The sequence below is a fragment of the Amblyomma americanum genome, chromosome 1 (assembly GCF_052857255.1).
Source record: "Amblyomma americanum isolate KBUSLIRL-KWMA chromosome 1, ASM5285725v1, whole genome shotgun sequence".
In the NCBI taxonomy this organism is placed as follows: Eukaryota; Metazoa; Arthropoda; class Arachnida; order Ixodida; family Ixodidae; genus Amblyomma; species Amblyomma americanum.
Window position 1 is genome coordinate 99143715 of NC_135497.1, and position 18864 is coordinate 99162578.

The 18864-nt window shown below is 49.0% G+C and overlaps 1 protein-coding gene across 1 annotated transcript; it reads right to left on the reverse strand.

The window, feature by feature from the left end:
• Nucleotides 1-2814: 2814 nt before the first annotated feature.
• obst-I (obstructor-I) lies at nt 2815-11407 on the reverse strand. The gene is made up of 3 exons (XM_077667325.1): nt 11338-11407; nt 4066-4270; nt 2815-2907 (listed from the first exon to the last, which is right to left on the reverse strand). Exons 1-3 carry the CDS (start codon nt 11392-11394, stop codon nt 2861-2863), a joined length of 309 nt encoding a protein of 102 aa, XP_077523451.1. The 5' UTR covers nt 11395-11407; the 3' UTR covers nt 2815-2860.
• Between the last annotated feature and the right edge of the window lie 7457 nt (nt 11408-18864).

Sequence of the window (18864 nt, forward strand, 5' to 3'; positions counted from 1 at the left end):
CTGTGTAGTGGAGGCTGGGGATCCGGCTCGGGCTGGACCTGCTGCTCACCCTCGGCCCTCCGCCGCCCAGGAGTGCTCAGCCGCCTGCAATCTAACGGCCGCGGTACCCCACTAGTGCGGGAAATTCGCTCGCGCATCGAGCGCCTCGCGCAGAGAGGTTGTGTCATGCGTGCACAGTGGGTGCCCGGTCACTGCGGCATCGCAGACAATGAAGAAGCTGACGACCTCGCGACCACTGCACACCAACTACCTGCCAGCGATCTGCCCCTTGCGCTGGAGGACGTGCGTGCGGCCATCCACGACCATCTCCGAAAGGAGCACCCCGAACCACGCATCGCGGGAGGTGAGCGCATCGACAGTGTCACCGGCTGTCGCGCACTTACACGGTCACAACGTGCAATGATCCTCGGCGCGCGCATTGGCTGCGTGTGGCCCGGGGAACGACGGGTGCGTCACGGAATCGCGACGAGTGATGTGTGTGACGGATGCGGTGCAGTGGAAACACTAGAACATCTGCTCCTTCGCTGCTCCGCGTTCGCCGACGCTCGTCGCGATATGCTCGCGGCCTATAGGGCGCAGGGCATACTACCAGACTCCATCAAGACGCTATTGTGGCCGCAGGGCAGTGCGCGCACTCGTGAGCGAACTTTGGTGAGCCTCTGTGCATTCCTCGAACACACGGGCTTGACGTCCCGTCTGTTCTCCGTCAGGTAGTTACACGCAGTGACCGAACGCTCCGCGAGTTCTACCTTGAACGATTAATAACTGGACGCCCCACTCCAGTTGTAACCTACACAGTGCTGTGCGCGTGTGTGATTTAATTCCTCTAAAATGAACTAATCACGCGCACAACCTGGACACATTTCTTATTGTGTAAATAGTTTGTACATATTACTTCTCCCCCTGTCCTCTCTTCCTGTCCCCTCCCCTCTTTCATTTCATTTCTCCATTCTGCCTGCTGTCCTTTATTTCCGCTGCCCCAGCTCAGGTGCTTCAGTATCGATGGCAGATGCCGGAGCTAGCAAAAATCTTTTCCTTCCTTTTTACTATTATTTTTAATAAAACCACTACCACCACCACCACCATAGTGGAGGCCAATGAGGAAATGTTTTAAAAAGAGTAAGGAAAATGGTGGTGACAGCGGGTGTGAAGACGTTTTTCTTCAAGTTGCACACTGGTGCGTTGCCGGTTAAAACATGGATGGAGGAGAAGGGATTGTTTTTACCATGGGGTGCTGACTGCTTGTTATGCCACTAACCAGAGTCAATAGAACACGCCTTTATTGATTGCTGTGATGCGCTGCTCTTTTGGGACGTGCTCCACTGCAGCGTACAATAAAGAAAGACTTACCCTTGACGCCGTGTGGGATACGATTCCTGGACGTTGATCCGGATCTTTATAAATACGATGTAATTTTCCTTCTTGACCTGCACAGTATTTGGCGAAGCAGGATGGCGCTGTACGACACTGCGATGAAGATGCGCGGTCTGTCCGAGATTACTTCAAAGAAAACATATTTAAGCTGCGTGAAGTGTACAAGGAGCTATGTTTTGGAGATGAAGTTATCGAGTTGATGGGAGAGTTGTGTTCTTTGAAACAGTTTTGATTTTCTCACGTGAGTGAAACGCATGTCCGCTCTTGATGTTCGAGAATGTAGCGCTGAACATGTTTGTGATCTGTTGTAAACTGTCGAAACACGCAATAAAGACAAAAAAGTCGGTTGTGGTGGCCGAGTCTTATCTCCAGTCGGTTCCCAATGCAAAGGTTGTCGGTTCGAATCCTGGTTTATTCATGTGTGTGTATTTCTGCTTCCGCTATTGCTGTTATGTTTTTCAAGTGCTGTCAGAAACTATCCCGCTCTAAATTACGTTGGAATTCTCGCTTCGTTCGCGTTTTTTTTTTCTTTAAACGGCTGCTACCGGGAACTAACTGTTGCACCCCTTTTCAAGGGGACCAACAGTTTGACCCTTTGCAGTTAGTCCCGAAAAGGGCAAATGACAGAGGCGGGTCAGTTAGTCCCCGAAAAAACTAACCGGTCGCCCCTGGTTTTTCTTAGTGTACTCTATCAGAACTACCCTCAAGTCGCGGAAAGCCCATCGTCTACATCATCCTGGAAGCATTTCCTGCCTTTTTTTTTTGCTCATTTTTCTACTTGAATGTACACACTGACCAGCACCAGCGCTCATGGCAACGCCCGCGGTGACCCCCCCCCCCCCCCCCCCCCCCTGTACTGAGCTGCCGGGCGCGCGTGAAGAGGTTGAACGCTGAAGCATTAATTTTAACGATTTATTCACACCAGCATTAAAAATAAAAAAATATATACTCCTGCTTGAATTTCTGTGCCGCAAGCTGTACTGACCACAGCAGTGGCTTAGTTGTTTGAGCATCCGCCTTGCCTGCGGGAGGTGCGCGGTTCGATGCCTATAGGGACGCCGGGTGTCCACTGATGGTTCAATGGGTACAAGATTTCCTCTGCTCTGGTGCTCGGCTTCTCTGGAGTGAAATTCCTTGAAAAATGGGTATTCGACCCAACCTTGTGGAAAGGAAAATAGCTTGTGTCATGTGCTCTTTGGCCAAAGCTGCCCTTGAGCCTATAAAAAATTCATCAACACAATCAGGCCGTACTGCTTCAATTACACTGCAACAACCTCACGTTGATTGAGACACCGCTTACATCGGCCAGAGACAAAGGAAAGGCGCCACAGCTGCTGCGTCGACTAATATATTCTTTTTAAATCATCGTGGAGTCCCGCTGCTTTTTTCGCACGCACAAATATTCGGGCTTATTTCAATGGTAGAAAACAATGACATTTATTCGGTCCTGAAGTTGTTGCTCCCAATGCCTCTGGGCGCTTGTACTTCATTTCTTCCCAGTGAACGACGAGCTCAGGTAGTAGAGGTAACACCCTGAAAGCAGGAAGAGGACATTGTAGTGATGACATTTATACGGCAGATCTAGACGAGTTTCTCTGGCAGGTTTCATTATGCTTCAGCACTGAGCATTACCGTCACTAACATTTCCTTAACCACGTTAACGACAAACGCCAAGTAATGATCAGTCATAATAGCGAAATAATATGCGCATATTTCTATATAGTTTCGTTATCTCATGTTACGTAACAAGCCACGCTCACGATCAGGCGCATGCAGTGCTATACAAAGAATACGATGTGATATTTAGAGTGTCTGCAGTAGATGTGGTGTGATGTTTCGAGTGTTTGTAGTAGAAAAATTATAACCGAGGAGGTATTCCGAGGCCTGAATTGGGAATAGTTGGGGATAAGAGTTAATAGAGAATACCTAAGTAATCTGCGATTCGCTGATGACATTTCGTCATCAGAGAGTCCCGACTTTGAATCGGAGCAGTGGGAAAAAGTTTGTAAACTTGGCATCTAAATCTCTTAGCAATGATAAATGCACCTTTCGCTGCCGGAAAAGTGGCAACAAAGCCACAACATGCCGCACTATCGGATTTTACTAACAAAAAAAAATTATAGCGTTGTCCTCAGTGTCCCTTTAAGTTAAGGACAACGCAGCTAGCTATGGAAAGAAAAACGACAGGTGTAACGTTAAGAGATCGGAAGCGGGCAGAGTGGGTGAGGGAACAAACGCGGGTTAATGACATCCTAGTCGAAATCAAGAGGAAGAAATGGGCTTGGGCAGTGCATGTAATGAGAAGGCAGTATAACCGCTGGTCCTTAAGGGTAACGGAGTGGATTCCAAGAGAAGGCAAGTGTAGCAGGGGGCGGCAGAAAATTATGTGGTCGGATGAGATTAACAAGTTTGCGGGGATACAGTGGCCACAGCTGGCAAAGGGCAGGGTTAATTGGAGAGACATTGGAAGAGGCCTTTGCCCTGCAGTGGGCGTAGTCAGGCTGATGATGATGATGATGAACCGAGACGTGAAATGGTTACGGAAAATGAGAACGCTTCAGCGTTAGTCTCGCGCTAAGCGATGGTCCAAGAGAGTGTGGTGTGATGTGACGTGACGTGACGTTTCGAGGTGAGATGAGGTGGTGTGATGCTCGCACGCACATCCCGTGGCCAACAGAGTGCAATGTGTACCAGGGTTTGGGGCCAGGCAGGCAGGCGCATCTTGCGGGTGGTTGCAGAGGCCCAGGCGGCGGTCGAACACAGTGCCGGGGGCGCAGCGAAGTCGGTAGGCGCGGCACGAGGCGCAGCTGTAGAAGCCGCAGCAGTCAGCCGGGTCCGGGAACAGTCCCGAGGGACTCCAGCACGGGCCTCCGCAACCGCTCAGCTCCGCTGGCACCTGCGCGCGACCGCCGATGTCACCCTCTCCACCTGCCCGAGTTCTCGTTTTTCAGTGCTTCGCCCTCAGAAAAGGGAGAGGAAGCATCGGCCCTCTCTGGTGCTCTGCATGCCCTGCCCGCTCTATGACTGCGTTGTCCCGTTATGGAATGCTGCGAGGGTGAAGCGATCGCGACGTTTAATTATTCACGCCCGCGGGGCTGACTGAGACGGGGCCAGTTTGCAGTTTTCGGAGCATCCTGGCTCTTCTGCCGGAAATGTCGCACTATGATCGGTACATCTATACTTCGTCTCACAAGATGTTTAGAGCACTACGGAAGGTAGAGCTCTCTCGTCCAATCAGGGCTGCAGAAACGCAGAAAATAGTCCCTCGAATATTTGAGGAGTGTATGACTATTAATCAAAACAATAAGCATTGCAACTAAAAACATGATTTGGACAGGTATATTTAAATGGTAGGGAGTGTTTCAATCACTGGTGAAATTACCAGACAAAGCCCGTACGGACACAGCTCTGCGGAGGCCTGCTGCGAGGTAGTGATGCGTCGCCACTTTCCAACATGGCGTCGGACGAGTCTGTTGTGTCTCCTGTGTGCTCTACACCGACAGTGCGCTGTTTCCCCAAGCAGGCGAAGCAGGTGGCTTTAAATGTTCTTGAAGCGCTTCGCGTCGAGTGCGGGGGCAGTTGGAGCACAAATGCGCTCATCAAGAGGACGGCAAAACTCTGGCCTCCGAGATCACCCGAGGAAGAGCGAGCGCCTGCTTATAATCTCGGAGGCTTTAAGTGTGGAGGCGCAGGTCGCACTGAGGGCGCCAGATGGCGCCAGGTGCCCAGCAGCAAAGCGCAAGCCTGCCGTATCGGGACCAATCAGCGCGTGCTCACTATAGAAAGGTGGATCGAGCCACAGGCGCGTAGGAACACACTAATGTAGTGCGCGCCATCCTGATTGGACGAGAGAGCTGTACCTTTCGTAGTGCTGCAAACATCTTGTGAGACGGAGTATAGTGCCAGAGCTTGTACTCGTATATATATAGCCTCCATACTGAGGCAGCGGCCCAGTCCGCCTTCGAACAAGCTGTACCCGTTCACATGCTAATTTCAATGTAGGACGCCGAAAAACAAATAAGAAAACAAAAATGCAAGGGACACTTGAGCTCCGCCTTAAAGGGACTATGCAATAAATTAATTGACACTACGTAAAGCAGACGAGATACAGGCATTATTTCATCACTCGTTACCCCAACGCAAGAATTTTTAAGCTAGCATCAATAACACCCAAGATATAGACGATTAAAAATTACGCTCCTCCTCCTCTCCCCCTCAACTCGTACACGCGGGGCACCAGACAAAAATAAAGAAAACGGCTCTGGGACTGGGCCCCGCCCATGAACACGTCATCCACTGACGTTCCTTTTGCAACTTCCGGTTGTCGCTCCTAGCACCCCAGCAGCAGTGTCGGCGGCGCGATTGCGGCGCGCGTCGGGTTTCTTTGCTTGTCGTCTGGACCCGGACCTCGAGGCGCGACTGCTCGCTCTTATGGCCGCGATGGGCATCGAGCCCTATGCGTTCACGCCGTACCGGCTGAACGCCAGCGACGACAGTAGCGACTCGGCGAGCCACTGCGAGTGGCTCCGGAACTCCCGACAGAAGGAGGCGGGAGAGGAAAATTGAAACCATATGCGCGGAGGCAATGCCCTGGCTCGCGCTTGCCCGAGAGGGCCGCGCCGCGGCACGAGCAGACGATTTTCACGGCTACCGGAAGTGTGCCCGTGACGTCGTGGCTGCCGTGGCTCCAGCGCATGAGAGCGTGTGGTGGCCTGGTGACGTCATTGTACAGTGACGTCTTTCTTCCACGATTTTAGTTCCAAAATCGGTCACTACGAGCACACCAATCGGCCCGCGAATTTAAAAAAATACGGTTTTTAGAAATGCATAATAAATTGCCGGCTCAGTTCCGAAGACTCATACTTGGTGTGAATGCTTCTTAGCGTCATTTATAAGCATTAAAACATTTACAAGCGACTTTTTATTCATTGCATAGTCCCTTTAAGGGTATGACGCGTTGGTGGGCCAATGCCCATACAAATAATCCCCATGCGTAATTGGTCATTATCTAAATTCACAGATCACTGGGGGTCCTCATCCCACTCCTGGAGCAGTGATGGAGCGGTTAAGGGATGCGCCACTGTCCCGACAGGTGGCTGCTTCAAACATGACCGTCTGTGGGCCTTGTGCGACGCAGGTTGCTCTTCCAGAGCGATCAATGATTAACTGCCATCTGCCACGGTGGGCAGTTTGCTCACAGTCCAGTTGGTAGGTTGCCACCTGCCATGGTGAGCAGGTTGTGATGACATCACAAGGTCACGTGACCTAAATGGGAGGTGGGTCACCTGCTTTTTCACTCACGTCGCCGCCGCCTTTGACGGCGACAGCATGGACAGGCGCCTTAACGCTATCGCGTTAAAACTGCAGTCACGGTATATCTCCAGCGCGCCGGACTTCAATAACCGCATTAACCACGGTGGATGCTCCCAAAGGATGGTTCAAGGAAACTGGAATTCGAGCGTTCAAGCTTGAGTCTGAGCTGCTGAAGCGGGATTTTCGAAAGTCATATCCTTATTGAAGAGAAGCGGTGACAGGAAATTCCGATATATACTCAGGAGGTCATTCTCTACTTCACATTCGTGGATCCCTGGGAGTCTTCGTACCCCTCCTGGCGCAGTGGTGCAGCGGAAGGAACCCGTGCCTCTAAACAAGTACAGCGTTCATGCGACAAACTTGGGTGGCCTCGGCCAGAGAGGCAAAACGTCCCGCTTGAGAAGAGCACGGGGGTCGTTTGCGGTGCACCGGACAATTTTGACGTGTCTGTGTTACAAAAACCCTCATGGCGCGCGTTTTTGCTTGTTGGGTTGTCCTACATTGCGAGCACGCGGCGTGGCTCTCAGGAGCAGATTTATATCACACCTGGAGGGGGTGGTTGGGGGGGGGGGGGGGCGATTCCATTCGAACCATCTATTTATTGGACTTTTCCTTTGACAAAATGGGGTCCAGCGTGGTTTTCCTATGCCCCCCTCCCCAAGCGTAAAGCCGATTCTGGTGGCACTATTTGATTAAACTGCTGCTTCCGACATAAAAACGCCATTCGTTAGTACGCGCTCGTCTTGTACCATTCTTTATTAAACAGCGTGCGCTAACAGGACGTGCACAGGAAACTTGGAGACAGAGGAAAGAAGCGCTTCTTTCCTCTGTCTCCAAGTTTCCTGTGTACGTCCTGTTAGCACACGCTGTTTAATAGAGATGTACCAACTAGCCCGTCAGAAAGTTCTAGTACCATTCTTTGTGCGCCGTTCATCTAGCGCTTTGTGATCAGTGTCACTTTCATCTTAAAGCAGCGCGATACACAGGACGAAGTGGAGGAAACAAGAGACGACACGAGCGCTGTCTAACAACAGATTTTTTTATTTCTAGAAGGGTTAGCTATACAGGCACCCAAGCACAACAACCAAAACCAAAAAAAAAACACTTCGCGTGACGTGCGTCACAAGTGACTGCGAGTGTCACACACTTGCCGCTAAGAAGCACCGGTCTATACGAGCGGTCGCCTTCTCAATGCGAAGCCAGCAGCAGAATGAAGCAATAAGCTGATACTAAAACAAAAATTACGAAGGGCACTTAAGACTGCTCGCGTTCTGTGAAGGCCAAAGCATGAATGTCGTTGTTTGGAATTCCTTTCGTGAGCTAGCCTCCAACTTGTCTAAGAGACGTATGCTATAGGTACAACGAGCGATCGTACAACAACACCTAGAATGCTGTATGACAAGCGCTTGCGTCGCAATTTTGATACAAATGCCTGGTAAGGCATACAATTAAATGCTACTTCCACCCCGTGACTGCAGAGATACTAATATACACAGACCGTTCCAGTGGTCCAGTATCGGAGCAGGTGCGGAAACAAATATCGCCAACCACTCAAATGAACAAATAATATAACGCTAACGCCGCTAAAACCAGTGGCAGCTAAAAAGCTAGAAAAACGAACATAAGGGGAAATTAATTGGAGCGTACAAGGGCAAACAATATGAAAAGACAACACGTGAGCGCATGCTGATGCTGGCTGGCCCCATGTCTGAGGCTGTTCCAAACGGTGGAGGCTCACCACATAAAATCTGTGACGACTAGTGGCCGCACTTGTTACGACAGGGAGGATTGTGTGAAGTCTAGCCTCAGTTTCAACATAGATGCCATTACGTACTGAATGAGAGTTTCGGCGTGTATACTGCGGTTTTGCTTTATTAAAGAAAAACATATTAAAGCATACAACGGAGTGTGCTTCTAACCTTTAAAGCACCGACTGGCGTAATCATCTCGCAAAGACAGGTAAGTGTTCGCATGTTACCTTTCTTAATGATTGCTTATGGTTTATTGTTTATAGGGGTTTAACGTCCCAAAGCGACTCAGGATTTGTCATGAGTTTGTAAAAAAAAAATAGTGGAACTAAGCTTACCGGCTCAGCGCATTAATCAGCGAAAGCTGATTGCATTAGCGGGCGACAGCTGCGGAGCTGCAGGCCCGTTTCGACGTTAAACAAGCGACTGTCCGGTTGGTCGTCTATATATACGCTCACGTACATACGCGGCCTTCTTCCGCTTGCGGTCTCCGTTCAACCGCATTCCCTGCACACTTTAACGAATAGCTGGCTCATTTTGTCAGCGGACACCTGAACCGAGCAGCAACAAAAAAGACTGGATGGTTGATATACACGTCTGCCGCTGTCGGGACTGAAAAAGCGCTACTTGCGCGTGGAGTGCATCATGGACTGCGTTGTTCTGCATCATGGACTGTCCCTTCCAGTCCTTCCCGGCAGAGTTAGGGCCCGCTTGCTTGAAGCAAATTAAACGATCTAGTTTCCAGTCCAGCCTTAATTATTCGCAGTTTTGACCACGTTGCTAGAAGTGGTCTAGACCCTCCAGTGGATTTGAGGACGGGAAAGACGCATAACTACTTTATTTCGCCGGTGAACACCTCAACCGCGCCGTGAGAGAAGAACAAGAACTCTAGCTGGAAACGGCCCCGCCGCGGTGGATCAGTGGTTAGAGCGCTCGACTACTGATCCGGAGTTCCCGGGCTCGAACCCGACCGCGGCGGCTGCGTTTTTATGGAGGAAAAACGCTAAGGCGCCCGTGTGCTGTGCGATGTCAGTGCACGTTAAAGATCCCCAGGTGGTCGAAATTATTCCGAAGCCCTCCACTACGGCGCCCCTTTCTTCCTTTCTTCTTTCACTCCCTCCTTTATCCCTTCCCTTACGGCGCGGTTCAGGTGCCCATCGATATATATGAGACAGATACAGCGCCATTTCCTTTCCTCAAAAACCAATTATTATTATTATTATTAGCTGGAAACAAGCTTTTAGTCGGCGTTCGTGTTTCCCTCTCAAGGTGCGGTTTAGGTGTCCACCGGCAAAGTGAGCCAGTTATGCGTCTTTCCTTTCCTCAAATCCAGCGGAGCGCCTCATGTCCAACGTTCTTGTACAAAATATTAGAATATTGGAAAATTGTAAGGTACTGTTATAGAAATATTGAAAGTAATGGTCCATTCTTCCGATGTGTAGCAAAATCTTTTTTTTTAGTTTTTCCATCGCTCGCATCGAGCAGTTAAGAATGCCATAGAAAACCAATAGGGAACGTTTTTGACGACAACGAAAACGTTAATAGCAAAAAAAAAATGCAAGCCTATCGACGGGAGATCTGCGGATATATTGATTGGTTTACTGAAATCTTACAGTATATGAAAAAATTGCGTTCATAAACTCTTTTTCGTTGAAAATGATTTTGTCCAGATTCGTCGCGTATGAGACTGCTAATAAGGCTAGACTGTGAATTTTATTCGTAGTCTAAACTTCTAAACGCTCTCTTGGTTTTGAGGAAACGAAAGGCGCATTCCTGGCTCACTTTGTAGGTGGACGCTTGAACCGCGCGGTGAGAAAATGCAAAAGCAGTCCGCGTAACGTAACGCGTTACGGCTGCCATTGTACCCCCTAAATGGCTTATAACAAAACCATTCAAGCTCTGACTGCAAAAATAAAATAAATGAACAAGGGGGAGGAGAGGGGAACATGGGCGAAGCCAGGCAGTCACGACACTGGAGACATGAGTGTCGCAAATCAAGTGTAAATGTGTTAATTATTTCACCGTGAGTGTATGAGCACTGCGATGCCTCTGAAGGGATGACGAGAAGGGGACGACAGTTTGCGCAATAGAACCGAAGGCGTCACAAAAGCCTCTCTGTACGGCGTCAGGAACTTTGAGAGTACAGATAGCGTTTTAAATCGCTGGTCATAAGTATATTGGTACATAAAGATTGTCAATTCCTGACGTGTACTATCGCGGAAAAGCAAAGGAGAAAGCGATAAAGTGCGAACGCGAGCACAGTTTCTTTTTTCGGCTGACGGAGGCACCCGTCGCGGTGGCCCAGTGGTTAGGGCGCTCAACTCCTGATCCGGAGTTCCCGCGTTCGAACCCGACCGCGGCGGCTGCGTTTTTATGGAGGCAAAACGCTAAGGCGCCCGTGTGCTGTGCGATGTCAGTGCACGTTAAAGATCCCCAGGTGGTCGAAATTATTCCGGAGCCCTCCACTACGGCACCTCTTTCTTCCTTTCTTCTTTCACTCCCTCCTTTACCCCTTCCCTTACGGCGCGATTCAGGTGTCCAACGATATATGAGACAGATACTGCGCCATTTCCTTTCCCCTCCAAAAAAACAATTATTATTATGACGGAGGCCAAATTTAGTGTGACGAATCAAGTTTAGGAACGAAGAGTGGTCTTTTCAGAGGGTAACTGAAGGCGAACTATGCCTTTACTTATGCTCCATCAGTCTTGTGTACGCGTTGATGCTTCACTTATCCGCGATGGTACACTTGCTATCGAACACGCGATGGTGTCGCTATTTTCTGCTCACAGGAACGAGAACGCAGATGCGCGTTCTTGTAGTCTGCCGGCCATTCACGACACACGCGGTGCGCGCGTTGCACTTTCTCCCGAGGCGGAAAGACGGGACACAGCACGCTTACCCACGGGTCGCTAGCTGACGCGGAGGCTGTCATCCACAGCGCCAGTGCCATCAGCATCGCGCGACGAAGGCTCCGGTCGCTAACGGCTGTGCGCTCTCGAGAGCAACTCATGATGGAACTGTCACTGCCCACTACCTTAGCGCGCCCTGTATATACAGCTTGTCGCACAAAGGCCATTACTGACGTTTTCATTACGCGTCCCGGCCGACCAGAGCGGCCGCGCATAAAAAGGTCGCGGGGCCAGACAAAAGCGCCCGCCCCCGCCGCAGAACTCGGAAAGCACCCATTCCGGCCGAATGTGGGTCAGCGCCCGAGCTTCGAGCGCCGCTTGGCGCGAAGGCTGGCCGCGGGTCGGTCCACGGGCCGTGGGTCTCGTGCGCCGTGCCTTCGCTTCCGGCGACCGCGGCGGATGCGCCCTTCGCATCCAGGCACCCTTTGTGGTGTCTCCCCCCCCCCCCCCCCTCTCTCTCCCGCGAGCTAAGCGTTGTGCCTGCCTGGAGGCGTCCTTGAGCGCTAACATCGCAGAGAATATTAACATGGAGATGGGGGGCCCATTCAGCCAGACTGTGGGAAAATTGCGATGTAACACCGTCGTAATGCTGCCATCCGTGCTCGGCGCCTAAGGCAACAGAGGGGCAAAGCTGGGTGGGGGGGTCAAAATTAACTCCGCCTCTCCCACTTCTATACCCTGTACAAACCAGCAGCGGGCTAACAGTCGCTGGTGGCGGACGTTTTCGTTTCGTTGGAGGGAAAAAAGAAACTATAAGAAACGGTCGCAACAACTTTTTCATTCCCTAAGCATTCTTTGCCGAATGGTTGTCTTACCTTTTCAGTGGATAAAAACTTGCGGCTAAAGTTTATCTATGCGAAATCGCGGCTGAGAAACGTTGATAAGCTTCGTTATAGCTACGTGCTTCATTTGTATAGTTGCCTCGACATTCATCTCGGTGTAGGCGTAACGTACGAACAGTATGCGAAGGCATCCGCGCGAGTTATTTATAAACGGAGACGCACTGCAGTGCAAGCAACGGGACTGTTTTGAAGACTGTGCCCTTTCGAGGAGCGATCACCCCTGAAATGGACGAATGTGTACGGCCACATTCATCTGATTGCCACGTTTTAAAAAAAGAGCAGTCCCAGCTTTCGAAGTGTAACCAGCAAGGTGGCGCACACTTGCAGAACTTCTGAGAGTTCGGCACGTTGTAGAAGGATCTCCTCGAACGCATACCAGCGCGATGGCGGTATGCTATTTGTAGGCCTTTCGTAATTTTCAACAGTCTGGGAAGGGAACAGCAGTTTAAGATGAGCTGAGAAGCGAGTTCATCTACAGACGCCAGGTAGTGACGGGGGATCAGGAGCAAGATAAATGAACTGAAGAATATGCGAGAACACGCTGAAACGCGTTTGGAGGAAAAACGCTAAGGCACCCGTGTGCTGTGCGATGTCAGTGCACGTTAAAGATCCCCAGGTGGTCGAAATTATTCCGGAGCCCTCCACTACGGCACCTATCTCTTCCTTTCTTCTTTCACTCCCTCCTCTATCCCTTCCCTTACGGCGCGGTTCAGGTGTCCAACGATATATGAGACAGATACTGCGCCATTTCCTTTCCCCCAAAAAACCAATTATTATTATTAGGAATTTTCAAATATGAACAGCAGCTAGCCGATAGAGATAGAGGGATGTGTAATGTTGGAAGAGCAAAGAGGTCGGCCGGAAAAATGAATATCTGGCGTGCTATTCTTTTATGAGCCCGAAACTAACAAAATAGCTCGAAATCAGATTGAGAATAGCGCAGCGAGCTATGGGAAGGACGGATGATAAGGTAACTTTAGGACACACAAAGAGAGCGGCTTGGGTCAGGGAACAAACCACGAGTTAACGATACGCCAGATGAGACCAAGAGGTCGAAAAATGGATCTGAGCGAGACACGTGATGTGGAGAACGACGGTCCGTTAAGGTAACGAAGTAGATTACAAGGAAATTGAAACGGAGACCGAGGCGGCAGATTTGGGTGGAGAAATTCCATCAGTAAATATACTGGGATATTGAGCGGCTGGCGCAGGACAGGACCATAATTAGAGCTATTGGTATGGTATGGTATAGTGTGGTACGTATGGTTTACCGTTACGAATTGCACGAGGGGGAGACACCGTTGCGGAGGGCTACATATTAGCTGCGACGACCTACCGCAACGACTGTCAGGTAGCTTGAACACTCGCCTTCGTATGGGGTAGGTGCTATGTCCGATCCCCACTGCCGCCGCGGGTACTCCTCGGTCTCCCTGTGACTTTGGAAAACAAGCACTTGATACAACCTCCTGCAGATCGAACGCGTTGTAGCCGTGGTGTTCCTTCTGGAGTGGTCGAAATTATTCCGGAGCCCTCCACTACGGCACCTATTCTTCCTTTCTTCTTTCACTCCCTCCTTTATCCCTTCCCTTACGGCGCGGTTCAGGTGTCCAAAGATATATGAGACAGATACTGCGCCATTTCCTTTCCCCAAAAAACCAAATATTATTATTATGTTCCTTCGATTCTGCGGCCACGTGCTCAACTGCGGCTAATTAGAAACCAACTGGAGAGACCTTTGTCCCGCAGTGGATATGTAACCTGGCTGACGATCATGATAATGCCGGCAGTAAACTGACGCTCAGCACAGCGACTCGAACGCCGTGCAGGTAATAAGCTCGCTCTCTCACCGTATCAGCTCTGACCATATCAGCTCTGACCGGCAGGCGCCCCAAATGCCATAGAGTTCTAGGGCCGCCTCACGGCGATCGTCTACATCAAGAAAATACGCCACGCATACGCCGCGTGCCTCTCTTAGTTACAGAAGCTAACGCAGGTGTCGCACTGCATGTGATGATATGACTTGAAGATCGCAGCATGGTAAGGCGCCCTGTCTTCTGTTGCTTAGTCCCAATACGAGCAAGTGAGGTACATACACTGCATTTGAGAGCAGTGCTTGCAGTGACTTGCATATCGCGCAATGGTAGGGTCTCTCTATGTTCTTAAAAGTTATAGATCCGTGATAGAAACGTCGCGCAGCAAGCCTGGACAAGAACAAGAAGCGACGGCATGAACTGTAGTTGACAGCTAAAAAATACGCTCGCCTATTGTCTGCTCCATAGCTCAACGAGGGCCTTGGTTCTGGCAGTCCCGATGCCATAGGTATAGCATGAGAGAGTTCTCGCACATTTGCCGTTGGTTTCTTGTGTCCGGGGAACCATATATGATTGAGGCTTCACCTATAGGGGATGTTTTGCGAAGAGTGCGAGTCCTGATTGATCGATTAGTCCGTTGTTAATGTATTTTTTGCATTCATTTATACAATGTCATGCAAAATACAAAGGAGTTATTCGACCCATAGCCATTGGCTAGTCTTGGGTCCAAACGAAAAATTGATTCAAATTCAAGCTGCAGCAGATCAGCGAACAGAGTTTGAAAAATCAGCGAGACAGAATGGCACGCGTTTGGAAATCTGTCTCTACATTAGCGTTTGGGCTGGTAGCTATAGCGCTAGCGCAATGGCTGCCACCTCTGCGTGCGTGTGGGTTGGTCGTGCGCACTGAGTTTGCTCTCGTGATTCGTTGATGGTGCCCACCGGCACGCCCGAACTCTCTTACACTCTTAGCGGACGAGGCAGAGAAACATGTCACACAGCCCGTAATTTTTCTTACCGAACAGCTACAGGCCTATAGACAGGCCAGACAGACATTCCCCACGCCTCACGAAATCCTATAGACAAGGCAGAAGAACACACCGTCTGCCGGCTACAGAGTAGTTTCTTAACAACACTTAAACTTAATGGTACCCCTCACTCTACAAGCCGTAGTGCCCTCACTGTGCAGAGACAGCTACGGCTTTTCACATGGCGCGAACATGCCATTTCAATCCCCAAGACCACCCAAGACTCCGAGAATTTCCATCCGTCCAATAAAGCTTTCAATCAATCAATCAATCAATCAATCAATCAATCAATCAATCAATCAATCAATCAATCAATCAATCAATCAATCAATCAATCAATCAATCAATCGGGACGGCTGCGACCCTTACGGTTCGAGCATGCTTCACGTGGCACTCGCGGTATTACATCAAGTTCCGCGTCCGTCGCGCTACGGACGAGGGTGGCAGTGGTGAACACATCAAACTTACTGTGTACTGTGTTGCACAGTGACGAAATTATTTCATATCAGCGGCGTTCCGATGTTGATTTCCAAACAGAATGCAGTGAATCCGTCTGGATTGACATGGACAGAAATGAATTGAAACTGTCGCAGAACATTGTTGTAGAAGTCGTATATCGACCGCCATTAGCTTCCTACAAAGAATTTTGTGCAGAGCTTGATGACGTGTTGAGTATATTTTTAAATGAAAACTGTGCTGTTATTCTTATGGGTGTCTTTAACATACATTTAACTGACGTTACCTCGTCATCTTGTTTTGAATGCGTCTCATGTTTTGCAAGCAACGGGTATACTTGCCTCATTGAAACCCCAACGCGTGTAACAGATCACAGCAGCACAATAATTGGCCACGAATACCTATGTTTGTAATTTATCCTTTACTCTGGATGTAGGTCTCACTGACCATTACACGGTTTTTTCTGTGATACTGAGTTGCCTAAAATCTAAGAACAAGTGTTCTGTCCAGAGTGTGTTAATCTTAATTAGCGTTTGTAAACAAGGTTGGAGATATAGTCGGAGCATCGGAGTAGCCATTAGATTGTTCCGACGAATGCTATAATTAACTCTTGAAGTTGTTTTTACAGGCCATAGAATCTGCTTCGACAGTACACAGTGTGCATAACAAACATCAGCAACCGAGATATCCTTATATCACGATGTCACTTTTACGTCGCATTAAACGAAAATATAATACGTATCGAAAGTTAAAAAAAGGTAACCTTTTAATACCTCTTATTTCTGTAACCAAATTCGTCGCAATGCACCAGATTCAAAATAGAACTGGCGCGTCATCAATAATATTCTTGGTAGAGATTGAAAGCAGCCATTACCTGCAAAGATATATTATGAAAACTTTTTACACACCTCACCAGATGGCATTTCCAATGCTTTCATCGCTTGTAAACTGCAACCCAGTCGAATTTGGTGCTCCAAACAGCGTTCCTACAAACTCGTCATTTTTCCATTTTCCCACCGAAGAACACGAGGAATGTCGAGTAACTTCTGGCCTACGCAACTCTGGTGCAGGATATGACAGCGTACAAGATTATAAAAACATAAAACTAACACAGGGGACAGGACACAGAAGAGAAGGAGACAGGATTTCCCTACCCTTGTCTGCTCAGTACGATATATTGTTTATTTGAAACATTCTTCTCAAGAGAAGAATCGCGCATGTCTAGAAACTTCCGTAACAGCAGGGAAGCGATACGTGAACGGGAACAGTTGGCGCGCCTCACAAGTAGAGAAGGCTAACTACAAAAAAAAAAGGACAAAATGCATTCTATTTCGAGGGAAGCTGGAAGTAACTTGAATTGTGACCAGACTAAGGTCGCGACTTGGTAAGCGGTGATCACTTGAAAAAAGTATCACAGGGATATGAAGATCAGAGGCGACGTCTTGCGGCGCGAAGACGCATCGACAACGCTTCCTTAGAGCAATTCGTGGGCGCGTTTAGTAAGGACCAGTTATTGGCTCCGAGTTACGGGCGTGATGACACGTGGCAAACCGACCGTTGGCTAACAGAAGAGGCATCAAGATCGGCGCTCGATTTCAGCAACCGCGCGCCTAGCTGTCAACACACTGCCAAGAGTGTGGTCGTCCGCAGCTGAGCAACACTCAGGGCTGGGCACGATACTTCAAAAAAGTATCTTCGATACTTCTGGTGCTGATACAAGATACAGAAGTGAAATTGACTTCCGATACAGATACTGGTCGGTTCGAATCCCTGTCACAACCTATGCAATGTAAAATCGTACGACATACATACATACATACATACATACATACATACATACATACATACATACATACATACATACATACATACATACATACATACATACATACATACATACATACATACATACATACATACATACATACATACAAGTTTTATTCTCCACAAAGATGTGGACGGAGGTGGAGGGAAAAGCTGTACATTTGCGGCTTGAAAAATCCTCCGCCCCCTTACAGTGTATACACCAGCAGAGTGGGGCAGTAGACAGTCCCATTTTGTTGTTGCAAAGAGAAAAGAAAAACAGCCCTGTATCGCATCAGACAATAAAATAAGCCTAAATAAGAGTTTCAATAGAGCACTGGATTTGGACGCCTGGAGAAAAAAAAATTTTTCGAAAATGAAACAATGTAATGTAATTGAACATAAGGATATACCTTTGCATTCATTCACAAAAAAGATTATGAGTAGGAAAATATTTGTACATATTTGGAAGAGACATATTGAATAGATCAGCGCCTTCTTTTTCTGCAGCATTCAATAATCGCGGTAGATTATACCGGAGTGTTTGTTGTCCATAGGCAGTGCGACATTTTGGAACATCACCCGGAACGCTGTACGACAAACGGTTGCGTCACAATTTTGGTACGACTGTTGTCGAGAAAACTGGCGCCACATGGAGGTCAGCCAGTGGCGAGTCACTATAGACCAACTATACATGATTGACAGAAGTGGCGGTGCTCTGCTTGCTGGGTGCGTCCTACGGCCGCTTGATAGCGTCACCCTATTTTTCTTGCCATCGTTGGGATTTTCTGTACCATCTGCGGGTACACACACGCCGCCGGCCTTTCTCGCAATGGGAGTAGTATAATGATTGCGCATTAAAACTCGAAAAGGCAGTGTGCCAAAACACACCGCTGTGGTAACACCGACAGTTGTTCAGAGGCTGACTTCGAAAACACGTGTGTGTTTTCAGTTCGCGGTTGCACCACAATCAAAAAGTTGGAACGACGAGCCGACGTGAAATTTTGCATTGAACTGGGCAAATCGGCCACAGAGACGGCAAGCGTACTTGAGCAAGCGTCCGACGATGAGGCAATGAGCCCTGCATAAAGTTTCAAGTGGCACAGACACTTCAGATGTCGAATAGTACCCCTTGAAGATGACGGGTGCATGATCTGGAAGAACATCCACGAACAACTCGAAAAAAAAAATGAAACGCGCATGACGATCACAGGAGGACAATCAACGAGATTCCAGACACTATGTCGTACGGATCAGTGCAGACAATCATAACGTCGGAATTGAGCACGTGGCGTGTCGAAGTGTGTGTCCCGACCGCTGACCCCCGAGCAGAAGGAACGAAACGTGTCGCAGTGTGCCGCGTCTCGCCGAGCATGTTCGCAATTTTCTCATCGACCGCTTCCGCACCCTCCAGATTTAGCGCCGGCTGACTTCTTCTTCCTTACGCAGATTCAGCTCAGAGGCCGACATTTTCACACCATTTCCGGGATCAAGCTCAAATCACAAAATATTATGGACGCCCTGGTGTAAAATGAGTCCCCCCTTACAAAAATTTATTTAGACAGTCTATAGACTGTC